At 36.8% G+C, this 25,635-nt stretch overlaps 5 protein-coding genes and 1 non-coding gene across 9 annotated transcripts in view; 3 read left to right on the top strand and 3 right to left on the bottom strand.

Moving 5' to 3' along the window:
• Nucleotides 1–4,261, top strand: part of LOC128175983 (RNA polymerase II elongation factor ELL-like) — a 30,776-nt gene extending 26,515 nt beyond the window's left edge. The window contains exons 11-12 of the mRNA XM_052841923.1: nucleotides 8–179; nucleotides 446–4,261. Coding sequence (XP_052697883.1) covers nucleotides 8–179; nucleotides 446–601 — 328 coding nt within the window. The 3' untranslated portion in view covers nucleotides 602–4,261. The remainder of the gene's footprint in view (nucleotides 1–7; nucleotides 180–445) is intronic.
• A 3,501-nt stretch (nucleotides 4,262–7,762) lies between these two features.
• LOC128178156 (tripartite motif-containing protein 2-like) lies at nucleotides 7,763–12,076 on the bottom strand. Its single transcript, XM_052845193.1, has 3 exons — nucleotides 11,928–12,076; nucleotides 10,053–10,148; nucleotides 7,763–9,296 (listed from the first exon to the last, which is right to left on the bottom strand). The coding sequence occupies exons 2-3, from the start codon at nucleotides 10,117–10,119 to the stop codon at nucleotides 8,089–8,091; spliced, it is 1,275 nt and encodes a 424-aa protein (XP_052701153.1). The 5' UTR covers nucleotides 10,120–10,148; nucleotides 11,928–12,076; the 3' UTR covers nucleotides 7,763–8,088.
• An 897-nt stretch (nucleotides 12,077–12,973) lies between these two features.
• On the bottom strand, nucleotides 12,974–17,042 carry LOC128178618 (tripartite motif-containing protein 59-like). 2 transcript variants are annotated; one of them, XM_052845867.1, is made up of 3 exons: nucleotides 16,885–17,042; nucleotides 15,790–15,864; nucleotides 12,974–14,479 (listed from the first exon to the last, which is right to left on the bottom strand). In XM_052845867.1, the coding sequence occupies exons 2-3, from the start codon at nucleotides 15,857–15,859 to the stop codon at nucleotides 13,440–13,442; spliced, it is 1,110 nt and encodes a 369-aa protein (XP_052701827.1). In that variant the 5' UTR covers nucleotides 15,860–15,864; nucleotides 16,885–17,042; the 3' UTR covers nucleotides 12,974–13,439. The 2 variants fall into 2 exon arrangements, with proteins under 2 accessions (XP_052701827.1, XP_052701826.1); XM_052845866.1 differs by lacking the exon at nucleotides 16,885–17,042 and adding an exon at nucleotides 16,420–16,589.
• An 858-nt stretch (nucleotides 17,043–17,900) lies between these two features.
• Nucleotides 17,901–18,018, top strand: LOC128179107 (U5 spliceosomal RNA). The gene has a single exon (XR_008243040.1). It is a non-coding gene; the product is annotated as a U5 spliceosomal RNA (small nuclear RNA).
• Nucleotides 18,019–18,365: 347 nt separating this feature from the next.
• Nucleotides 18,366–19,360, top strand: LOC128176979 (uncharacterized). The gene is made up of 2 exons (XM_052843486.1): nucleotides 18,366–18,371; nucleotides 18,701–19,360. Exons 1-2 carry the CDS (start codon nucleotides 18,366–18,368, stop codon nucleotides 19,358–19,360), a joined length of 666 nt encoding a protein of 221 aa, XP_052699446.1.
• A 4,082-nt stretch (nucleotides 19,361–23,442) lies between these two features.
• Nucleotides 23,443–25,635, bottom strand: part of LOC128178389 (adipokinetic hormone/corazonin-related peptide receptor variant I-like) — a 44,798-nt gene continuing 42,605 nt past the window's right edge. For 2 of the 3 annotated variants that reach the window (XM_052845525.1, XM_052845524.1), the window contains exons 5-6: nucleotides 25,478–25,566; nucleotides 23,443–23,927 (exon numbers count right to left, since the gene is read on the bottom strand). In XM_052845525.1, the coding sequence (XP_052701485.1) occupies nucleotides 23,572–23,927; nucleotides 25,478–25,566 (445 nt within the window). In that variant the 3' untranslated portion in view covers nucleotides 23,443–23,571. Of the gene's footprint in view, nucleotides 24,064–25,477; nucleotides 25,567–25,635 lie in introns of all 3 variants that reach the window. The other variant, XM_052845526.1, reaches the window with a different exon arrangement.

Raw genomic sequence — 25,635 nt, 5'->3', positions numbered from 1 at the left:
TTTGCAGTAAATACATAGCAATATCAAATGGTCCCCAGCGAGCCAAATATAAACAGGACTTTAATGCCGAGTACCAGGAGTATAGAGATTTACACGATAACGTGGAGAAAGTGACAAAAAAGTTTGCTGAGCTCGAGACGTTAATGAGACAAGCTCAGCCAGGGACTGAAGAGTATGAGGTAGGGACTCAACGTCTCAAATATCTCAGGGAAAATGTTCACATTTTACAGTCTGTGCTGACAGTTATCAACATTCTGTACTCATATCAGAATTGTTTGTGATATTAATGCAGTGAAATTTTTATTTTGAGATTTAAGTTGATCTTGGAATTACTGATACCTTAAAATACAACACTTACTTATATAACCGGCTTTATCTGTTCAAAGACAATACCCTTTGTTGACTATGTTCTATACGGATCCTGATTCTACGTCTTGCTTTACAGAATCTGAAAAATAAGATACGACAAGAATACAAATATCAGAAAGATGATCACAAATACATGGAGCAAAAGAAAAGATTCGAGTACCTGCACAAAAAACTGGGTCACATTAAGCGGCTGATCCTGGACTACGACAACAGCCAGACGACGGTGTCATAGCTGGGGGTCAGGCGGAGTGTATCCCCCCCACTGTACCGGCCCTGGTCCTGTCTGCTGTCTGTGATTCCATAAATACATGTGATTCAGTTCCCTGCCTTATAAAGGTCTCCATGCCTCCTCCCCCCGGGATCCTCCTCTAGGGTGGAGAGTTGGCCATCTACTGAGTTCTTTAAGTTTGTGTGTGTTTGTATCGAGTCCACCTGGTGGCAGACTTATGTAAATGTTGTTCCGACAGTCCTGGTTGTATGTTCACAATGTGATATTCATCAACTGCATAACTGTGTATATACTACATGTGTGTACTAGATACATGGGTTAAGATCTAGTCAAGCAGGGACACTGCATCCATCCTAGTTGTGATGATACCAGGCTCTTCCATTTTATGAAATAACTTTGCATTTTTGACTTAAATATACTCAATATGATTTTATTGAAAAACACTTAGAAGTGAAAACTTAAGCAAAACTTTAAACATATTGATTACTTACTTAGTCTAATACACATTTTAAAATCATAGAATTGAGTTTAGAGATAATTTTACCCTAGATGAATGGAGTAGGAACTAAATGACTAGATCTTGACCGTGAGTTAACAAATATTGAACTGGACTAATTGTCAGTACAGCATCGTCCAATCATTGCGCTGTGTGTGGTTGCCAGACTGTCCATTGTCGAGGGCATTACATGTGAGTTTGTGTATCTCTCTGCCATTCACTTATGATGACAAACTATTCTTTGATAATAATTTTTTTCATAACAATGTCCAGACATGACCAAGGCCGACAGAGGGGTGTTTCCTCCGCTAAGACTCCCCAATTGAATGATTCCCCCCAAAATAATGTATTTTCATTATAATTGATAAAAAAAAACTGATTGCCCATGGATCTGACCTAGAAACTGAAAACAATGTTGCAATTATTTCCATGAGTTTCCATGACTACTTGTCAAGGCACTCTGAGTGTCGTACAGTTGGATAGAGAGAAGAAAAGATATTGGAGGTTAGCTGATATAGTTACATGCTGATATCTGATATCTTGTTACATGTTGATATCTCTTTACACTCAAAGAAAACAGCATCTTGAAAAGCTTATTAATTTTAGCATAATTGGGTCACTTATAAAGTGACAGTTGTGATTTTTTTGTACATAGTGATATTTTCTCTCTGTGTTTGTTTTTATCTGAAATGAAGTATATTGGTGAGTGAATGGTAGTGCTGTATTTATATAAGTACATCAAACTTCTTCAGCATCAAGTGCCTTACTAGAACTGTGTCACAACTTAACAGTTACGGTTTCATCTGGTGTCCTCTTTTTATGGAGGCCATTTTCTTAATTTATCGTGTCATTGGTTTAAACAAACTCCCTGTGCCGTTCGACTTAGATAAAACTCTGTCATGGGTGCTGGACCTCAAATCTGCAAATGATCTGAAATTATTTATATGTATTCATGACGTCTTAAAATTTGGTTGATACTTAGATCTCAAAACTGAAAAATTGTCAGCACCTGCAAAACTTGCATCAGATAAGGTTAGGGTGATATCGCTGGTTTATTGAAGGCAAAGGGAGGTAATACTTTAATTTATTTAGCTCATTGCTAAACCCGATTTGTTGACAGTTGCTATTTATTTATTCATCTATTTATTGCCATCGTTGAGTTGTTCTGATCTTGATCTGAAGGCTGTATCGTACATCTAGGGTACAGAGATTTTTTTATCCAATTATGGCATCATTGATATATCCAGTTTTTCGTGTGTGAGTGAACGATAACCAGTCTTTCCATAAAAGTACAAAAAAATCGTAAAAAATAAAAAAAACAATGTATATACAATGTATATATGTATAAAAATAGCAAAAAAAAGGAGGGATTGGTTATCAGTTGAAAGTCATTAAACAGGAAACAATGGTCTGTGATTGAAAATGATATTCTGTGATTATAAATCAAACTATGAGCACATTTACTAATGATATAAGAGGAGATTTCCTGTTTGATGGGGCAACGATAGAACATTGTGTGTATCAAAAGGGAAGCTGTTTAAAGAGATGTTGGATATCAATAGTTAGGATAGGGTCTAATATTTTTAGAACTTAATTATTTTAATACCTATAGATATTTGATAGTCAGACCAAAGAGTGATTCACTTGGCATTCAGGGTAAATCCTCCAGAACCTCACTCTCTATAGGGCAGAGAATGTCTGTAGATTGGGCTAGATATAGGGCTCTATAAGAAATCAAGCAAATTAACAGTGTGACCACTGTGTAGGAGAGTATACAGTAAATACATGTAATGATTACGCGAGGCGTCTTGAAGTTTTCATGGAAATGTTCTGGAGACTGTGACATTTTTTCTGTATTTATTGTTTTGTGATATATATAAATGTGTGTGGGTGTGCGTCTGTGTGTGTGGGTGTGACGGTGTAAATGAAGCTTTCTCTACTCCCGAGTGTTAGCGAGTCTCACGCCATTCATTTAGCCTGCTCTCATTGGTTGAATCCTGTTGTGAACTTGAAATTCTAGTTGCTATGCTTACAGATACAGGGTATCTGTTCACCCTGACCTTTGGCATGACTCAATTCTTAATTACTAGGTAACAGTATAACAATTTTTGAGTTGTGTGGTCAGTCATGGGAGACCACATGATTTTGTAGACCAGTGCTACAGCAGCTGTTCTCTTCTGCTTTGAAAACAAAAAATGTCGAGCATTGATAATGCTAATAGTTATCAAATGGATGCCTGATCTGATTTTTTAAAAAAAATGATTTAAAAAGACTTGGAACCAATATAATTGTATAAAACTTATTTATATTTGAAACCAAATTGTTTATCTTGTGTGTAATTTATCAAAACTTAACAGACATTGACCCCTGGGGTGTAGACAGACTGAAATCTCTTGTATTGGCCTATTTGACACAAACCTCAGACACTGGACACATGACACACAAATACATAGAACCACTGAATGCCCTGCCAAGTTATCAATGTTTTATTTTGCTCAACAAATTATTTACAAGAGTATTGATTTCATTTTTTATGCATGTTGGTTGTTTATGAATGAGTTTGTAAATATGTTTCTGAAATCAATGATTGAAATTGTACATAGGTACTGTAATGACCCTATTAACAGAGGTCATACTCTGTGCTGACTTGTTTTAATCCTCACATTCCATGTTTTGGGCATAAAGTCTGGGCAAGCATTCCAGGGTATTGACCCCCTGCCGCTAGCGGTGAGACTAGACTCGCATTTTATTAGACAGAGCAGCCCAATGACAGACTCATATTTACAACCATCAGTTCTTGATTTGATAATTTATCATTTTGTCTTAATTGAAAGCTAAGCTTTTTTGATTTTTTTTAAAGAATAATGATGTGAATAAAATAAAATTCATAAATTTTATTTGTGTAAGAGCATGTAAACTAGACATACAAACTGTTCATGAATGGCATACATGTAGAAGGGAAATAACTCTCTCCTGTTTCTGACTGCATTATTGTGTTGGGAGTAGCATAGCTGTTGAGTCTGACCTCGGCATGTACTGTGGTAAATGAGGCGGCTACTCACATGACCCAATGTTTTACATGGTGCACACGGCTAAATGTTTTACAAGATATCATGTGAAGCACATGGAATGGTAAATGTTAACTTTAATAAACAAATGCATTGAAACTATAGTGTTATGTTGTATCTGAAGGTTTTTCTGATCACCTCTTTTCCGTCCTCTTTTTGTGTATGACGGTTAAGTTTATACATTTTTACTTTACTAAATCTTTGCATGATTCAGTTTCAACTGAACTTGGTATAAAGCAACAATTGATATAGGGCTTTCATGAAAATAGTATGTTGAGCTTCAAACATTAATATTTACATTTATCGGGTAACCCCCTCTGTTTCTTACGAAAACCGATTGCAATTCATAGCTCTGTGGAAACTGGCAGGGCTGAAATCTACACGCCCCGTTCATAGACTGCACGAAATAAACATGATGTCAGACCTAAAATCCTTATGAGACAATTTGGCTGTTTCTTTTACCCTACGTACTGATGTTCATAAACAGCGATTTAGTTCATTTTACTTACTTTTAATCAATTTATTAATTTTCTAAAAGAAAGATGTAAATATAAACAATAAAATTCTTTCTTTGATGATTCATACGGGTTAAAAAGGTAGCGACCATTGCAGAAAAAAAATACTATCGGGGGTTATGTATTTTTTTTTTTTTTTTTTTTTTTTTGCAATGTGGCCACCTTCATACCCCATATGAATCACCGAAGAAAAAAAAATCATTGTTTAATTAACTCCATCGAAACTATCTGACTTGGTTTTGGTTAGTTACACCAATAGAGAGAGTGGAATACAAGTTAGGACCACTGCCTCCTGTGGCTCAATTATTAAAGGTTAGAATTAATGCACCTTTCAAATCTATTCCATCTTACTGATAAACACATTGTATGTTTATTATACGCAATGATGCCTCTACCAAATCGATCTTTTTTTTATCTTTTTATATATTTTTAAAGAAGTTGAACTTCCTATGAAATTGTGACCCATCGCCAAGATCATTATTTGACGACTGTTTGTTCTTTCTTTTGTATTTTGTAAAAATAAAATATTAATTATTTTGATAAATACATTTCATATATAGTTTTCAGTTTTATACTTAAACAGAGCATTTCAACAATTTTGTTGTAGCTTATGCTGTGTATATGATAGTTTAAAAATACACAAGTTTTGTGTATTTAATAGGAGGAACCGGTTAATCGCAATTCGAGTAACCGGTCTATAAGTCGGAGCGATATTCAATCTAATTAAAATTAGATCTTTGATCCGCTCCTATAGATTAGGAGCAGATCAAAGATCTAATTTTAATTAGATTGGAGCGAATTGCGATTAACCGACTGGCAATTTTGCAATCGATTGCCTTTCTTACAGTTACATGAACATGTACATGTATTTACATCATCGGGGGAATAAGGTAACATGGTAAATAACGAGAAAGGGTCTCTAGATGATTGTGAAGAAACCAGTGGAAGTGAGTCATGATATCACGAGCTTGTGATTTATTGGCTTGTTGTGGCTACGTTTCTTTAAAAAAACATTTTTCCCCTATTTATGACTTTAAAAAATATTTTCCCCCATTTTTGACTTTCTGTGAAATATGAGAACTTTAGTAGTGTAATGGAAACCTTATTAATGCAAGTGTCGCGCTACGCTGGCGACAGTTATGCTTTTGAAACTGCCGAATGCTGTTAGATAACTGTGTGGCAATGCACATTGAAAAAAATACGCACTTTTGCGACCAAATCAACTTATTGTAAAGACCGATTTCCATAGTGCGTTAAGTTTTGGAATTTTCTCACACATTAACCCAATATATATTACAATGTTTTGGCCATGTATACCGATTGTATACCGATTTGAACACAATGTTTTCGCCATTCATCCCTTTACGCATATTCCTATATTATATAACAATATTAATTAATGTGCTGCCATGTATCCCCTTACACATTTACCGATTGTAACACGATGTGTTGGCCACATATCCCCTTACACATCGCTAATTGTAACACAATGATTTGGCCATGTTTACCGATTGTAACACAATGTGTTGATCACGTATCCCCTTACATGTTTAACGATTATAACACAATGTGTTGGCCATATATTACCTCACACATTTACCAATTATTATATAATTTATATTACAATATGTTGGCCATGTATTACTGCATAAATTTAGCTATTTTTTACAATGTGTTGGTCATATATCTTTTTACACATTAACCAATTATAATACAATATGTTGGCCATGTATCCCCTCACACATTTACCGATTGTAACACAATGTGCTGGCCATGTCTTCCCTCACACATTAACCTATTATATTACAATGTGTTGGCCATGTATTACCCCATAATTTACCTACTTGTATTATATTACAATGTGTGGCCATGTTTCCCCTCATGTGTTAGTAACGTATCCCTATAAATCGGGTTAGCCATGCACACCACGGTCCATTGTACAACAAAGTCAATAAAATGCTTACTTTGGTGATTCATGCGGGATATGAAGGTGGCGACATTGCAGAAGCGTTAGCGAGTTATGTAATTTTTTTCTGCAATGATCGCTACCTTCATAACCCGCATGAATAATCAAAGACAGCATTTTATTGTATATATTTACATCTTTCTTTTAACAAAATAATAAATTGATTGCAAAAAGTTAATATAATTAATTTTCAATCATTATTTTAAATCATTATTTAGTCATGAAAAATCCATAAATCAATATTAGATTTTAAATATGAGTATTTTCCTATATCTTTATATAGAACTCTTCCTCTAAAGGAGATAAAGACAGTCTTAAAATGGCCACGATCACCCAGCCGTCCTAACCATGCATTGTATTAATTTTGTTCACTTCCAGATGTGAAAGGGAGTTTCCTTATAGTATTTGCGTGGGTGGTTCTGTGGTTCAGTTTCCTCTCCAAGCCTCCATTTAAAATTAAACATGAATACAAGTATAAATCACTTCAAACACAATTGTGCATTTGTAACTGTTAAATGAATTCCTTTTCTTCTTAATATTAATTCAAAAACTTAGTTTGGTTCTTTTAGAAAAAGGTAAAAATAAACTGCTTTCAGATAATGTAAAACTATATGAAAATCGGGTGCAGTTTTTTTAGCCGAAAGAAAATTCAACAACAAATTTAAGTATTTTATAATGACAAAGAAAGGTTAATAAAGACGATGATTTCTGTTGCCATATAGACGCTGTGAGGGAGAAACTCTCCTTTGTTAGGTGTTTAGTAATTTTAATGCCGAAAATTAAAACGCTCTGGAAAGTAAATACATTGTACGTACCTACAAAATGTTAATGAAACTTCATCAGCATGTCAACAAGTTTATGTTGTTGCAAAATAATACCTTCGCATTAGTCGCAAAATGAAAAAAAAAAGCAAAAAAACAAAAACAAAACGTGTTGGGTTTCATTTAATGAGTGCCTTAGCATTAGTCTCCAAACAAAAAAGTGTGAAGAGTTTAATTAAAGGAGATTGAAATAAAGAATTACGAATCGTCTCATGTTTCAATTTTTCATTTATCTAGAAAAAGCTTTCTTGGCATCTTTCGCATTGATTTATAAAAATGAAAAATAAAAACCAAGAGAAATGTTTTAGTGTTTATTATCATACATATTATGCTTTAATATCAAGCTATTAATAAAGAATATTCAAAATAATGGTATATATTGGCATAGTAAGACTGTGGCACATAAAACATTAAAAGGCAAAGTATTATATAAAAATTTCTCAGAAACAAATATAATAATTATCAAATCCCAGGGCCTCTATAATCATGGCTTACACAATCAATGTAAAAATTAACAAAAACCAATGTATAGAAAATATACATTATAAATCATATCAGCTATGTTAAAAAATGAAAGTTAAATGCAACTTGAAATGTTCTCCCATGCAATGACATTTGCTGACGTCACGTCCGGTAGGAGTACCTGTTGTAGGGCGATGAGTAACGCGATGAGTAAGACGATGATGACGTTGAAGACGAGTACCTGCTATCACTCAGCGTGCTGTACCTGGAGCCGCCATAGCGGTCTTCGCTCAGCGCCGGCCTACCGGAAGTAGACCTGGTGTACACAGACTCGGTGTAAGAGGACACGTCGCCGAAGTTCTGGAGTTTGTTGGCCAGCGTGTTCTCGTCTCTGCTGTTGAATGAGAATTTGGCCACCACCCCTTCGTCTACCTCGCGGACTTTGACGACGGGCTCGGACCGGTAGCCGGAGTAGGTCCGGGACGTTCGGTACAGAGTCTCCAGCTTTCCGTCCTCCTTCGTCTTCTCTATCTCGTTTATGTTCTGATCGAGCTCCTCAGTCCGTTTTTCCATTTCAGTCAATTTCTCTTTTAGTTTGTTTTTCTCGTTTCCGACTTCCCTTTTCGCCATCTGTAGGACTTCCTGCTCCCTCTCTTCTAGGATCTTTTTCAGCTTGGCAAAGGTTTCCTTGATTTCGTTCGATACTTTGTTTTCCTCTTCGTCTAGATTCTCTATGGCGTCCTCGACAGCCTTATGCTTTGTCTTAATGGCGTCTTTTTCTGAATCCATTTCTTTTATGGCTTTATCGAGAATTGGAATGTACTTCTTTATTGCACCTTCGAAGTCTACCACGGTATGACCTAACGCTTCTTGGTGATCTACAATGGTGCAGTCTCGACACACGTAAGTGGTACAACGCTCACAGAAGAAGTTGATTGGCTGAAATTTATGAAGCGGACAGAAGTCGGTAGTATAACGTTCGGTGTGACTGACGAAGTCTATGAGTTGTATGATACGGTGATCTGTTGGGAGTTCCCGTATACCGTCCTGGGTCGTGATAAAGTTCGTACGACACGTGGGACAGATGACCGTCACAGCAGTCGGAAGTTCACTGTACGCAGGCGTGAGGCTCGTCCTGTATTCAGCCTCTTTCTGAAAAATGAGAAGGATGCACTGAAGACAGAGAGAGTGGTGGCAGTGGAGGAGTTTGGGCGGATGGACGACGTCGTCGTACAGCTCCCGACAGATCAAACATTTAAGGAAGGTCTCGATAAAACTCTCCTCGTCCACTAGGATACTCCTGTTGTCTTTCAACAACTTCTGCTTCTGCTGAAAGTCAAACTCTGTCCGTAACGACTGCAGCGTCTCCTCTGTAAGATTGGGAGAGAGAAAGTAACTTAAAAATACTGTTCATAATTTGCCTGTCCTATCGTTAATGCATAGGCACGTTGGAATATGGATATAACGTTAACTGAGGGATGCGAGAAGTTAGCAGTTCAGATTGTGCAAGTGATGGCTGAAAATGTGCAGCATTTGTCAAAATTATCACAACTTGTATGTCAAAATTTTAGTTTATATTTAAGTAAAAAAGATACAAAAATATTTAACATACGGTGCAATTTGTGATCACAATACTGAACGTGTTATTGTTGATGAGTATATTATTAAAATAATCTCAATTAACAGACAGGACATTATACAGACAGATTTTTAATCCTTACTATTAAACAAACAGAAATGTCGTTAAGACAAAAACTAGAGACACCGACATGCACATGATACAGAAACATAGCATATCTCCCCCAAACATGTATATGTCCTAGCTGTGAAAGCAAGTACACAGGCCTCTAGAGAGTTAACACCGAGGCAGATCATGCCGGAGTAAAGGAGAGGAATGTTGTGCTGAGGAAGATACCAAGGAAACATAGAGGGATATATTGTTTATATTTTATTGTGGTTAAAGAAATAGAGGAAAAGAAGGATATTGCGTTGGTTTGGGGTTATCATTGTTGCATTAAGAATTCCGTCAAATATGCTTTGCAAAATCAGGAAAACTTAGGTTCTTAACTAAAGTCAGAACTGTTTTGCCAAAACATTTTAAATTTTTTTTCTAAACATGATTATACCTTCTGACGCAGTTCTTTTTCGTATGGGTGAGACAACCTTGGAGGATTCTGCAATAGCAGACGCCATGTTTGTGATGATGTCACTTCCTGTTTATTCTGTAAAATCGAAAGGGATCACTTGACAGGTTTTATTTAAGAATTCATGGTTTTTCTGGTTATTTTATACAAAGCTGACAAACAAAACACTCCTTCAAACAAAAAATATATTTTTCTGATTACATGGTTTACTCTGTTTTTATTGGAAACTCTTCGGAGATTTTGGGTTAAAACAAAGGAAGTGTATAATCTCATTCTTTTATATAATATGCACACTTAGTCCAGTAAGTAAACGTAAGACACTTTGATCAGTTTGTGTATAGCCCCAGAACACGTAATTTTCTGATGTATCATGCATGTTTTATAAATTATTTCTTTCGTTCTTACGTGATATTGTCGTGTTAAAAAGTCACACAGATCATATCTCCCCAATAAAGCAGTCAGAGAGAGAGCAAGCAGTGATTACAGAGTTACATAAGACAGGCCTACAACAGCCAAGCAGAGAATAATGAGGCAATATGTAGATTTACACCGCAACAAAACAGAGAATATAGCATGATTATACTGTGCCAAGTAGAAAGTGTTTTATTGCTTTTAAGAAGTGCAGTCTATAATTTCAAAATAATAACACCAGACAACAAAATCAATAACAACACAATCAAACCAATTAATATCAAATTCTAATAGACAGTGTGCGTAAACTGTACAGAACTTGTTGCATAATAAACTATTCCAGTTTTCTTGTTCTTGGAGGTATAACTTTCGTTTTTTAACTCTTACACTTTGGAAATACATCACAATGGGTTAAGTGATATATATAACTAGTCTAGCCTCCAGATCCAGTCGTATTTATGCACAGAGGACAAAAGGTAAATTGTTCCGTGAGATTAGACGGCCAATAATCCCCCGGGTTTAAATCACGCGGTAGAACGACACAAGGTGCAGTGGCGAAGTCCGGTCTGGGAGAGTGGCCAGCCGGGAAGAGTGGGCGGTCTTTGGACCAAAATATCAAAGAACAGATACAAATTTATTTATCGTTGATCAGCTTTAGATCCTGTTACATCTTACAAATACTCTCGAAGCATGGTGTTATTCATAGGGTTTTTTTAATTGTTATTTTTCGAAATTATAATCTCCTTGAACTAAATCTCGACAAAAATTTACATAGCACACCTATGAGGGATTGTTAATGTTATTCTTTCAGCCAGAGGATTTCTCTAACACCGGTGTTATGCGAGCCAGATAACTTACACCCACGGCTTTCTACAACAGGTTCCCTTCTACTCCGGTTTTGCGACATGGGACAAATTCTCTATCCGCTATTCCATGTTCAGTGTTGTAAATCGATTGTTTTATAGCTATCGATTTGTGTGCATATGCCAAACACTATAAAACAGTGCATGTGCAGGATGGGGAGTGCGGAGCCAGCCCTAGAAAGCCAGATTTTCCCAGTAAACTACGCTGTTTGTTTGAACAACAAGCTCTATATAATTTATGCAGATCACACATATATCTGAGTGTGTCCCCAGGTGGTGTTTGCATCACAAATTCCGGAACAACGACGTACCGCTTGAGATTTAAATTTTATTTGACCTGCTGCGTTTTGGTCAGCCCAAGAACGAACGTAGATTATTTTATATACATAAAAAAATAGCATTCATCATTCAGCGTATATAGACCATGTACTGCACCACGTTAGGGGCCCGTGTTTACATCAATAATCGCGCGCACGGACTCAGTTTAACCCGGGGGTATTGTTGACCGTCAGGCTCGTAAATTTTGTCATGTATGTACAATTAATAACTTTACCTTCCAAATTCAACATCACATCTTCCTTACCTTACGCGCGCCCCGTTTTAGCACGAAGGGCGGGATTCACCATGCAAAAGGATTACTCCATTTTTCTATAAGGTCTGTCGTCTGGTCTGAAATGATTTATAGAGTGCGCGCGCAGGAACCTGATAACCATCCGGTTTATACCAATAACATAAATCATACGCATGCGTTCAAAGTTCTTTAAAGTTAAATTGCCTACTTATTTAAATTGAGAGGGGAGTGTTTATTGTCTGCCTTTGACAAAGGTGATACGTAATCTATTGAAACCATCGAGGCGTATCTTTGAGGCTCTGCAGGGTGTAACGAAAATCTTTCTATCGATTGTTAGCGACCTACACCAAAAACACTGCGGGCGCCTATCCATATGAAACGGTCAGGTTTAACCGTATGAATATGTAATAATATGATAATCTAATTTCAGAAAATAAAACACGATTAAAAATAAACATTTAGTTGCTTATTTTATTTTCTAACTCCGATTAATGAATGCACCCCCCCCCCCCCCCCCTTCTCTCTGCAACAACCATTTATGTCCTCGAAGGTGGTCGGGGTGGGGTAAATAGTTGTCCTCTTAGTATAAAAAAACGTCTGTGAAATATTATTATTATATAGCTATTATATTAATAACTTTAGAATTCACTGCAGCTCGTGACTATAACTTTTACTGAACTGTGGTACTGTGGGTTCCTTCCAAGTTTGTCACGCACCAAACTTTTGATGTACTTAGATCAAAATCCCAGTCGTTGTCTGTTTTTCAGGGATCAATAAAAAAAACCTAATCGATGGAAATGATAATCAGCTCACATCCTTGGTAGATAGGGGGTTCTTGAACGATGAACTAATTCTAGCCACACATTTAACGCGGTACTTGTATAACTTTGTCCGCTCAAACCCCTTTGTTATATACTAGAATATATTCTGTAAAGGAACTATTGCTTACATCCCAAGCTGTCTATGGTGGGATGCATTCGTGCTTACCAAACACAACTCCTGACTTTCTTTTTTTTTCCCACATCAGATCTAGATTCACCAACAATTGGATGATCACAGTTAGAAACATTTAACTTATGCCTTTCGTTAACAACATATTGATGGAAAGGTAAAAGCTGATTTATTAAATCAATATTATAACATCGCCACAGTCCGTGACAAAGAAAGCAACAATTTATACACAATTCACCACCAATAATTAAGAATTCAGTCTGAATTTATTTAACCCTACTCGCATAAAAAAATTCATATCGTTCGTCATTGAACGATTATAAATAAAGGTATTATCATATATGTCTTTTTTTTTAAATTTGAAAATATAAATTATGATTGGGATAAATATCGCACTTAAGGGAACAAGATAAACTCTTTACTTCAATTAAGGTATATGATATTGAACCAAACTGTTCCATTTTGAAGATTCGTTAACTGAATCTTCATCAAACAATTACATGAGTTCTATGCCTTGTTTGCAAAATTCTATTGGATTGAAAAGCTCGCAGAGATTCTTTGGTTTTTTCTTGATCATGCATTCTTGAACGTGACGTCACCAAAATTTGAGATGTAATGCCGGATATTATTTTCCTGTCGACTGTTAAACTGGAAGCTCACGGCGAAATCTCGAATTGCGCGAGAAGGACCGTGAACTGTAACCTTCTCCATGAGGGCTTCACGCGCCGACTGATGGTTCGAAAACATGGCAGCAATGTTTTTTGTTTCTTTGGCAGTGTTTAATTTCATTCTCTCCGATTTGAAAGTCTCTTCACGATTTAAAGCTAACTCTAGCTGGTCTGAGATCTCCTGACGTTTTTTGTCGATCTCGTGCTCCGCCGCTGTGTAGAGTTCCCTCTCCCGCTCATCAATGGCGTCGCGGATACGGTCAAACGTTTGTCTGATCTGGACTCCGAGCTCTTTTTGAATCTGCTCCAGGTTGTCGGACGCTTTCTCTAGAGCCATCCGCTTGTCGTGGAGCGTCTTCTCCTCGCTTTCCATCTCTGTTAAAGTTTCGTCTAAGACTGGCACGTACTTGTGGAGGGCCTCTTCCACGTTCATCACGATGTGCCCATTCTTCTCCTTGTGGTCAATAACGGTGCAATCCCTACACACGGGGGTGATACACGGCTCACAGAAAAAGTTCAGCGGCTGCATCTGGTGCTTCTTGCAGTAGGCGACATCCGGCTTCCCCGTGCATCTGACGAACGCCACTAGTTCGCGGACTGTGTGATCATTTGGAAGCCGTAAAATCTCTGCTTCTGATGCAATAAGTCCCTCCCGACAAGTCGGGCACGATATTTTGACAGCCACGGGCATGCTACGAAACGCTGACGTCAGATTGCGCCGAAACTCGCCCTCCACTCGGAACATCTGCTTCAGGCAATCCAGGCAAAATGTATGGTGACATGGCAACATTTTTGGCATCTTTTCATCCTCGTCAAACGTTTCTCGACAGATCAAGCATTTCAGAAAGGTGTCCTCGAATCTCTCTTCGTCAAAGACAAGGTTCTTCTTATTGTTTTTGTCAGGAGTTGGGATCACCACTCCGGTTTCCATTGGTTGGTTAAACCCTGAAATGGCAACAACCGAAATAAGTATGTATGTTCATAAGAAGATACTGCTAGATCTTCTTATAATATGTTTCACCTATATTACAAAAGCTGGCGTCAAATCGCCAAGATAAAATACAGCTTTAAAGGGTTTTATCTTGATTGGACAGTAAAAGTAACAGATAAATTGCAAGAGTGAATTTTATGACGGGGTTATCCAGTGGCGGGTCAGGAGACAGGCATGTACCTATCCATCATCAAACTGAGGCCCTGTTTCATCATTTCTCATTATCAAACTTTTCTGCTTGCCTCACTCACACGTGACCTAACATGACCAGCTGGGAATTTACTAACGTCTCTGTGGCCCGGGGTCTGGGTGTTACCTGTGCTAAGGTGTCGGACAGGTAAACACAGGTAAATCGAATTTTCTACCACAATGGCCGCGGATTTCCCGTCGGATATACCTCTGTTTTCTGAATAACTTCACTATCTGAATGACTTCACTATCTGAATAGATATATTGGTCTGATTTCCATTGTGTTCTGGGCGTATGACGAGAGGACTAAATGTTAATAGGTTGTTCAGATCTGATGGAGATGTCTGATTCAATGCAGATTTACCCCAATTTACCAAATCAGTTAATCGTTATATGCACAGGGTCTGGTAAATACCCTTGACCAGTATTGGGTAATCTTTATTTGGCCCATCAGAGTTAATAACTTACTTGTCCCACTATCTATAATGTCATCAGTACTTTTTGGTATTTTATTATGCTGGTATTCAGTTTGTTACTATTTACTCTCGACAAGAAGAAGCAATTCCTAATTGGTGGTTGAAATGGTTGAAATATGATTATTATTCATGATGACCAAGTTTCATTAGTTGGTCCACGGTCACTTAGTGTTTGAGAGACTAGCCATGGATTTCCAAGGATGGCACTGTCTTTGTTTATTAGAATATAATTTAATTTAGCGGAATCCTCAGGCTCAGCTGTAACTTTCATCCAGAGTTTACCCAGACCTAAAGTTCCTCATCCAAGCAATTTTGTTCACTGACGACCCATACTCACCTACATGTACAACCTAACTGTACACCTGACTCGTTTCAATCAATATTTTCATTCACTCGGTACCTAATTTATATGAATCTGGCTCCTATATATTCCTTAACAATTTTCCGGGTTATTTTAATTGTTATGGTCTCTAGTTTTATCAAAACCATTTTGAGGAATATTTTGATTCATACGCAAATGGGTCCTCCTTAGCTTTACCAAAACCATTTTTTCCAGGAATATATACTAATTTTTCGACTCATATTGTCCCTAGTTTTACCTGAATCATTTTCCAGCTCTTTCATTTTCTCCTCCAGTCTTTTCTCTTCCTCCTCTTTTTCTGTTGTCATGGTTTCTGTTTATAAGAAGAATAATAGACCATCAATTTTCAGTCTTTGAAAAAACAACACGCTGTCAAATTGTAATGAATACGCCCGCTAGAAAAGGCTGTGACATCTTCACAGCTGTTTTTTGGTGAATTTTACTAATTAAAGCAATATATAAGCTGCAATTTTCATGTGTAATTTGTTTTCACAAATATGTTATTTTCAACTAAAATGACAAAAAATATCATGGTTTGTAAATTTCTATGAGCCATATGTTTGTGGAAAAAAGCCGTCAAGAAGCCTTATATAATTGGAGCAAAATTGAATTATAATAATTGTCCTGTACAAAAATTGATCTGCTATACTTAATAGAGGAATCTTTCTTTTGACAAAAATTAATGATGCATGTTTTCAAATCCTATTTATCATAAAAGTTTAAGTTACATGCAGACTTATCGTTCTAGAAGGTTTATGCAGCAAAATTAAATTCTAAAAAATACAGCTCATTTTGCTTTTAGATAGAATGAAAAAGACAATGGTTTGTAGTTTGAGCACGAACAACACCCCCTCAACGACATATGTACCAGTTATAAAATGATTGAAACAATGTTCCCTGTGATGAGTTGAGAGCTGTCTCCACTTGACATTGCTATGAACATTAATACCATCTATCTCAGACACAGGCAGTCTGAGTGTTGGTGTGAAATCTGAATTTAATCCAGGTTGAATAAGAAATCTCGCCATTTCAGAAAAGCGAAGGAGATAAAAAGCTGTTATATCACTGAATTATTAATTCCGCACTCCTCGCCCCAGACATGGGTTTATCGATCTGGCGAAAGTACACACTACAGACGCTATGTAAGAGCTTCTATAATCCTAGCTTGTAGAGAAATGCACCAACACAAAAACTGAGACAAAGAAAAACCGGGAAAGTGAAAGTAGACGTCCACCACCTATCGATTCAGCAATCTGTGGACTTGGAGACCGGATCGCTGGGTGTACACCTGTGATTTCTGTGAGGGACTAGTACATTGTTGGAGTATTCTTACCTGTTTCTCCGTCTCCTGTTCGCTGCTCAGTCCCACAAATACCTGTCTCTCTCTAACAGCGCGGCCCTCAAACCACTGCAGGCTCTCTTACTCATTCATTTTTCACCGGTTTGGGCAAAACTGTTTATGTTATGCGCGATTCGATTGGCTGGTTACATTTATAGGTCATTGGAATATTTTAATCAGCGGACCGTAAACCATGCTAGCTGTGAGGCTCTTGCAGTTTACCTGTTAATTGTGTAGATAAAACGGAGAGTTTGAATAGATAAAATATTGCATGCATCAGATGTAAAATTTTAAAATAGCGGCTGGTACATGCCTGTTATAGAATAAAATTTTCTTAAAATGTATATTTTCGTTACCGACAAATTCGCTTTCTTTTTCTTCTTTTTTAATAGCGGTGACGATCATTATTTAGTCTATTAGAAAAAAATAACTTGTTATAAATATATTATACTTTGAAAAAAAATCAATGTAAAAATTCTCATTATAACGATTATTTTATTTTATAAAATGAATATCAGTGATTAAATATACATGTACATATAAGTACATGTAAAAGTAATCCGCCCTTTACAAGAAAAATAAATAAAGTTGATTAAGAGCAGGCAGGGTTGTAGAATAATCTCAGGTCAGGTGTGGGAGGGTTTAGTCATAATAAGAGTACCTGTTCCAGGCGATGGGCCAATGCTGGGGGGGTTAACATTTAATCCTAATCTTACTTCAGGTATGTAGTTAGTATGTATGTAACGCCAGGGCATTGACCGCAGTTACTTCCCTTACGTATAATTCTTATTTAAACCCTTTTATTGGTTTTTATAGATTTAATAGTGATGATATAAAGATTACAAATATACAAGAATACATATTTAATTAATATAAATCTTAAGTTAAATTCTTTTTAAAATTAATTGTTAGGGTTATTATAAAAACAAGATATATTTTGGTAGTTAATCTTAAAAACTTTAAAATTGATTTCTTATTAGACTATATAGGTTCATTAAACCAGATGACAGGTACTCTGGTTTCTCTTCAATCCACGCTTAAATCTTTCGCCTTTTACTAAAGATTTCCGTGGAGAGGAACATAAAATGAGTCTATAGACTTATTTTTGAAACCCTACCTTGGTAGGGTACATAAACTCAAATAGAAATTCACAGTAACACTAATCACACTGTGTTAATTCACATCGAGGATTAATCACAAGTTGCTAGTTGTGGATAAAATAAATGAACTTTTTCTATCAACATCTAAAGAAATTATATACTTTTTTCTTGCATGTAATATGGAAAACACTTGATGTCATATAATTATGTAAAGCTCAATCCCACTGGCCACTATGATAAATGTATAGAGGATTGTCTTTTTAGTATCTTTTAATTTTGATATTTTAATAATAATTAAGTTCTGACAGCGAAACTGAAAAGCGACACGTACATTTCACAAAATAAATAAATGGGTCATATTCAACTTTTTCGATTATGAATGTAAATTAAATAGAGTTTCGTAGTAATTTGATAACCCATATTGTGCGATAGAAAAAAATAAACAGCATCCTTGTGTACGCGTTTTATAATAGTAGCTGCAATAATGGAGCTCTCTCCGATTTTTTTTTAAATTTCTGATGTTTACTATATGTTTTAACCCCCCCCCCCCCAAAAAAAAAAAAAAAAATCAGGAGAGAGCTACATGTTTGCATAACCCTAGCCCTGAATTATATCATATAGTGCAAGTTGAGACTTCCAGAGTTATCTTTCCTACCACGATCCAAAATTTTGTAAAGTGCCCCAATTTTGAAATGAGACTACGCCCCTAGCTGTTAAACCACCACCGGGAACCTCTCCCCTTACCACCGGGAACCTCTCCCCTTACCACCGGGAATCTCTCCCCTTACCAACGGGAACCTCTCCCCTTACCACTGGGAACCTCTCCCCTTACCACTGGGAACCTCTCCCCTTACCACCGGGAACATCTCTCCTTACCACCGGGAACCTCTCCCCTTACCGCCGGGAACCTCTTCCCTTACCACTGGGAACCTCTCCCCTTACCACCGGGAACCTCTCCCCTTACCACCGGGAACCTCTCCCCTTACCACTGGGGACCTCTCCCCTTACCACCTCTCCCCTTTCCACTGGGAACCTCTGCCCTTACCACCGGGGACCTCTCCCCTTACCACCGGGGACCTCTCCCCTTACCACCGGGAACCTCTCCCCTTACCACTGGGAACCTCTCCTTTTACCACCGGGAACCTCTCCCCTCTCCCCTTACCACTGGGAACCTCTCCCCTTACCACTGGGAACCTCTCCCCTTACCACCGGGAACCTCTCCCCTTACCACTGGGAACCTCTCCCCTTACCACTGTGAACCTCTCCCCTTACCACCGGGAACCTCTCCCCTTACCACTGGGAACCTCTCCCCTTACCACCGGGAACCTCTCCCCTTACCTCCGGGAACCTCTCCCCTTACCGACCGTTGAGATCGATCTTGGGTCTCCGACGATGCAGCTAAATCAGCATAATTTGATGTGGTTTTTTTTTTAAATTCATGCATACATTTCGATTAGTGAATTTTCAAAAGGATTTCAGCAAAAGACTCCCAAATACAAAGTCAAGTAGAAGAAATCTTATACAGAATAATTCTATAGAATAAATAAAATTTCATTGGTGTACAGCGTAATAATATTTATTGTACTTGTATTGGTCAATGGAAATATAGAATTCAGAAGTTAAGGGAATATCAACAATAAATTATCTTATTTTTCAAAGATAAAAATTTATTTTGTATTTATAACATTTTTTGTTCAAATACATGCATTCGAATTGATGCACATACATAGAATAGTTCTCGGTTTTTTTTATAAAAGAAAAGCGCAGTCAAACTAAAACTATTCCGAAATATCTGACGTTTTCCTAAATTCTGTCTCAAGATATTTATGCCGCACATTTAGACGATTATTAATAAAAATACACATACCTGATAAGGAAGTGCAATTGAAATCGATGAGGGGGAAAATTTCTAAGATATGTTCATTGACACATTTTTGTTTTTCACCCGGAAAAAAAGAGATTAACGACATCTTACGAAGCTAGATTTATTGCTAGCGCTCTATGTTAGTCCTTTTCACTGGAATACGCATGCTCGACTCCATAGTAGGGGATTCTGGGAATACTGTACTACTGTAGATAAACTGTACCATTTTAATTTCGTTTTATCATCTTCACGTGAAATTTTGTGTTTTATCGTTAATGTCAAAAAGTAACAGTAGCTTCGGTCTTATAATGCAAAGTTATTTTCAATATTATAATAAATAACATGTAGCTAGCTTTATCTTAAATTCCTTCAAGTTCGGAAGACAACTTCGGATATGTTTTCCGAGCTTGCCGGAAAGGCCCGAGAAGATACGATTGTTAAAAAACAGTACCAATGGTTCCTGAAAAAATTCATCTCGAAATTGAAATTACAGGAGATACATTATGATTAAGGCACAGCCAATGAGCTATGTCATTGCCGATGTGTAGCCCACTCTAGATTCACAATTTCAAATTGAGACCCCACTCCAGCACAATTCCAGTACACCACTGTGCCTTCCTATTGTTAATTAATCGATTCAGAAAATTAAACCAATATTTTAGAAATCTGCTTCTGTGTTTTATGATTGCTACAGCGCTAGCTCACCAATCTTTTTTAAAAGATAAGCTTGTAATGGGTAATGTTTACATCTTTTCTCCATTCGGAAGTCACTTGGAATACCTCGCACAATTTTTCAAAATTATCATCCGGGTACCTTCATTTCTTTTGCAGTGGGAAATTCCCGTAGATTTTTTTTTAATTTTTAGCCATGGATTAAAATCTGATAGCCTAGAGGGAGCGTTTCCAAGGGGAAATCTTGGGATTTTTTTTAATACTTAAACAATAATATGCTTTCTTTGGTGAGTCATTCGGGATATGAAGGTAGCGACATTGCAGAAAAAATACAATGTAAATTTTTTCTGCAATGATCGCTACCTTCATAACCCGCATGAATCATTAAAGAAAACATTTTATTGTTTATGTTAAAATCTTTTTCTTTTTTTTTACTAATTAAGTAATTGAGCGTAAAGAATAAGTAAAATTCACTAAATTACTGTTAACGTACATAAGTACGATAGCTAAAAGAAACAGCCAATTCGTTTCCTGTGAGACTTTGAGTTTGACATCATCATGGTTATTTCGTGCAGTCCGTCATTTTTCTTACGTAGTTGTTTGTCTCGACCAATCGATAAACAGGGCGTGTCAATATCAGTCCTGTCTGTTTCTCGTCAGTTTCAGCCGCTGTAGATTTCGACCAGTCGCTAAACAGGGCGTGTAGATTCCAGTCTGGTTGTTTATATTATTGAATGAACCCAGATGTACATTTTTTTGTATTTATATTTAATCAATTTAAGAAAACGTGCGGCATAAATATTTTGGGACAGACTTGTATATATTTAGCCTTATAAACGATTTCATTTTGATATGTTACATGCTAGGCAAGTAAAATATCAAAATCGTTAAAAAAGCCAGAAAAACGTCAGATATTTCAGACTATAAAACTAAAACATGAAATTCCCCCGGTCCAAAATCAACTCGAAGAATTGTGCCTCAATCCTTGCATTTTGCTAATCAAAATGATGAAAATAATGAGATTTCTTTCTGTATGGGCTGAAGCTTGAAGGAACGCCGGTATTTTTTACTAATCAACGGAGGCGATCAAGCGAATCAAAAGTATAGAACCATTTAACACAGTGGACTTTCATTATGACGTAACTATCTATTTCTTGCATCAAAACAAGTTAAACATGTCGCTGGTGTGGCACAGATTGTCAAGTCTTAGCTCAAAAGCCAGAGAAATCTTATTGATTTCAAAGCGCCATGGCTGCGTAGTCTACAATGAAATAGACAGGTCTATGTCACATTACTGTTTGACACAACTACATCTAAAAAGTCCAAGCTCCTGTTAAATTGGTTCTAATTAAAGACCCCGTGTTAGGGAGTAGTTAACTTAAGATTGTTAACTTCGTTTTGTCAATCCGATCAAAATCAGACAAAATCCGTAAATAAGTTCGCCCCAATATACATGTATGGTACGCATTAAAAAAATCTAAGAACATACCAGTATATTGTTTAGCTTACGATTGAGAAGCAGATTCACGAGAGTGGTTTATAGTCGTCTATGATATTGATTTTCAAACAGATTTCGGATTTTTTCGATTTGTCACCAAGATGATACTGTGAACCAACTTTATTCGCTGCGACTTTATTTCGCGATTTACCAGATATACATATATATATGTTTGCAGCGACTACTTATCACGATTAGGATTTTCGTTTATACGAGAGACTTTAAAAGACCAGTTAACAGCGAGCAATATTCTCGACAAGTTGGCTCTTGCGAACCTCGCGAATATATCTCCTACGCCAATTACAGTTTGTTTACCGTATTATGTGTTGAGGCTGCCAGACTTCAGCAGTCTGGCTTTCACTCGTCAGCAGTGGGTTAAACTGTGTTGTGTTTTACATGTAATTAATGGGTAAGGGAACATAATATATGATTGAGATAAAAATGAACAACTTTCCTTTAAATTAAATTAATTCTAAAGTATTTCAAAATATAATGCCAAAGGTAATGATCACATTGCAATCACCCTTGAGTATTCGTGTTGAATTATTTTTGAAAAGAAAATTCTGGAAAAAAGTACACTATTATGTTAGTAAAGTTGTTTTCAGCTTTAGTCCGTCTATTTTTAATCCATTTATCAATATTCTACAGGAAAATGCCAAGTCTAGACAAAAGACAATTTTTATTTCATTATAAAGAAACCTTTCCTAGAATGTCTGAACACACGTCTCTTCAAAAGCAAATTAAGCAAGTTTTTTTCCGTGGCATTACATTTCGTATTTATATCCTGGAGACATCGAAGCGAAGACAATAGAAAAAAGAGAAAAAATCAAAAAGTAAGAGCACCTTTCTGTTGAAAAGACACATGCACCTGCTTTCCATTCTTATAAAGGGCAGCATAATCTTTCATATTAACCCTTCACGTCAAAACATTTCTTTACATGCATACACAGATTCCTCCCCTTTTTATTTGATACAAACAAGGTGTATATAGGCCTAACGCATAAGTCTTAGCTTCTGGATTCAAGGTGTTTTTCCTACTGAACCTTGAACCGAGTTTGATCACAACTGGTTTTCTTATCCATTATGAAATACATGAATCACCCCTCTAAACTGAGGATTCTTAACCAAATCTCCCCCCCCCCCTCTCTCTCTAAATGATAAATTAAGACTGGAAAATATTTTTACAGCATACTTCCAAACAAATTTATAAACTTAGTTTTAAAAAAGAGAAATTTTAAAAATCAATAAGTAAATAATAACAAAAATAAATGAAGTAATTGTTATTAAATTGATGACGTCACTTTGTTGCTAACCTAATCAATTTATTAACGCAAGTGCGTTTGAACTGTTTATATAAATCAGAACTTTTCATCTCATCAGACAATTAACTTATAATCACAACAATCACTCAAAGCAGCTTGTTCTTTTTATTATGTTTTTATCTTTATTTGTATTTTGCATGAATATAGCAAGCATTCCATAAAACACGTATTTTATTGTATTGATCAACAAATAACATCACATCAACATACTGTAATAGTTAGAGTTCAGTGCTTGTCCATCGTCACTGACTTCTCTAAGGCGGGCAGGTTCACTTTCATAAAGTTATTCACATTTGCTCTTCTACTTCCGGTGTCCAGCTTCGGCTTTAATAAGTCACGTGACAAGACCGGACTTCCGCCATTTCCACAAATGGCGGCGTCATCGAAGAACTTGACGACGTTGGTGCCCGGAAGTGAACGGCAGGAGTTGTTGGAGGCTGTGTGTGAGAGCGGACCCCTTTGGACTCCAGTGGACGTCTGGAATTTCCCGGTAAGTCGCTGGAGCTTGTGGCGCTTCCAGGAAGTTTTCAGGCAGCAACAGCATCGAACGAACTCCCGTTTGAAGTTAATGGTAAACATACCTAGAGGAAGAAGTAGAGAAGAGTGAGGAGGTTCTCTATCCAGGGTGTGGAGGGAGAAGGTTCGGTCTTATTTAGTGTTGCTATAGCCACCGCCCCCATTTTTGAGTTTCCCGCCGGAAGGTGGTAGTGAACATCCCTACAATATACGGACATCCGGATTCACTCAAACTCTATCCACTGATATACGTCATAAAGATTTAACAAAGGGAAGAAAAGGGTAACTCAAATCTAAAACATCTAGAAAGGAAAAATGAAGGGGAGGGGGAGGATAAAAAGAGAGATTTCTTAAGCTACATCAGAGTGTGCAGACACTAAGTTGCTTTTGAGGACGGTGAAGGTGAATTGCCACCTAGGCGTGTGATCTGGTCATTAATAACAAATGTCCCAGAAAAGACACAGAAAAGAATATTCAACAGTTTAACTAGCTGCAATTCTGTAGCTCCCGGTCTGAAAAAATTCGGATGGGCGACCTTGGAGCTACAGTGCCACCCAATGAAAAAATTGTATATCTATTGCGCAGAAAAACATGCGCTAGTTTTGGACTGATTAATCTTATTTATACGCAAATTCTGTGAAAACAATTAGTATCAATAAACTATACTTGCAATTTACTAGTGATATCGACACTTTACTTGCCTCAGACTTTCTCTAGAACGCGCTACCGACATCGGAAAATCAAGTATGTTAAATTTACATCGAAATCGAGAGTCGCCATTTTTATATGTAAACAAACTGCACCACTTCGATTTACAGGGCTGGTGATGGTGTTTAAAAGATTATCAGAGGCAAGTAAAGAGATGATATCAGTAGTTAAATGCATGAATAATTAAATGGTACTAATTGTTTTCACAGAATTTGCGTATAAATAAGGTTAATCAGTCGAAAACTAGTGAGCGTTTTTTTGCGCTGTAAATACATAATTTGTCCAATAGGTGGCACTGTAGATCCCAGGTCGTCCATCGGAATTTTTTCAGGCCTGAAGCTACAGACCTGCAGCTACAGTTTAACACAGTAATGAATAATTCCCATGTTATTAAATAAAACGGTTATAAGGAAGTAACTTATAAAAGTAATGCGTTAGGAGTTAAAACGAGGCCCAAGCTTATTAAATCTTGAGGTCGAGGGATTAAAGAGGGGAAAAGAACAAAAACAAACTACGCACATCGTTTATTCAGTCAGTCTTAAGAAGCCTTGCGATTGATAATATGATAGAGGTATTAAATGCATTAAAGTACTGTATTCCCAACCCCGTTAACTGTCCCTATTTAGTATAATTAAACTGCTATCATGCGAACAAGAACCTCAAAAGTACTAACAATCATTGATTATTTCAAAGAGCAATTACAGGTACCAGCATATCAAACAAAGTCCGTATTACGTTCGTAACAAATTTAATTATTAGTTAATTACAAGTATCAGTTTTTACCCTTCAAATAAATGTTTCATTCGACTAATTAATTCATGGACAATTCCCTCGTTGCTTTGTGTATAGTAATAAATTCATACATCTTTCAAGACACCAAAATACATGTAATTCATGCTATACGTACCATAAACAATAGGATCCATGCATGAGTTGGACACAGCGAAAAGAAACAGCCCCCTCTGTACCTTGGGGTCTAGCTGACTGGCAGAATCACTGAAATACAGACAAAACGTTAATATATCGTAGAATCTGACAGGAAATTAAATGACTAAACAAACACAG

This window comes from Crassostrea angulata, chromosome 3 (assembly GCF_025612915.1).
Source record: "Crassostrea angulata isolate pt1a10 chromosome 3, ASM2561291v2, whole genome shotgun sequence".
In the NCBI taxonomy this organism is placed as follows: domain Eukaryota; kingdom Metazoa; phylum Mollusca; class Bivalvia; order Ostreida; family Ostreidae; genus Magallana; species Magallana angulata.
Note: the sequence above shows the minus strand (reverse complement) of the source record. Positions and strands in the feature narration are given on the sequence as shown.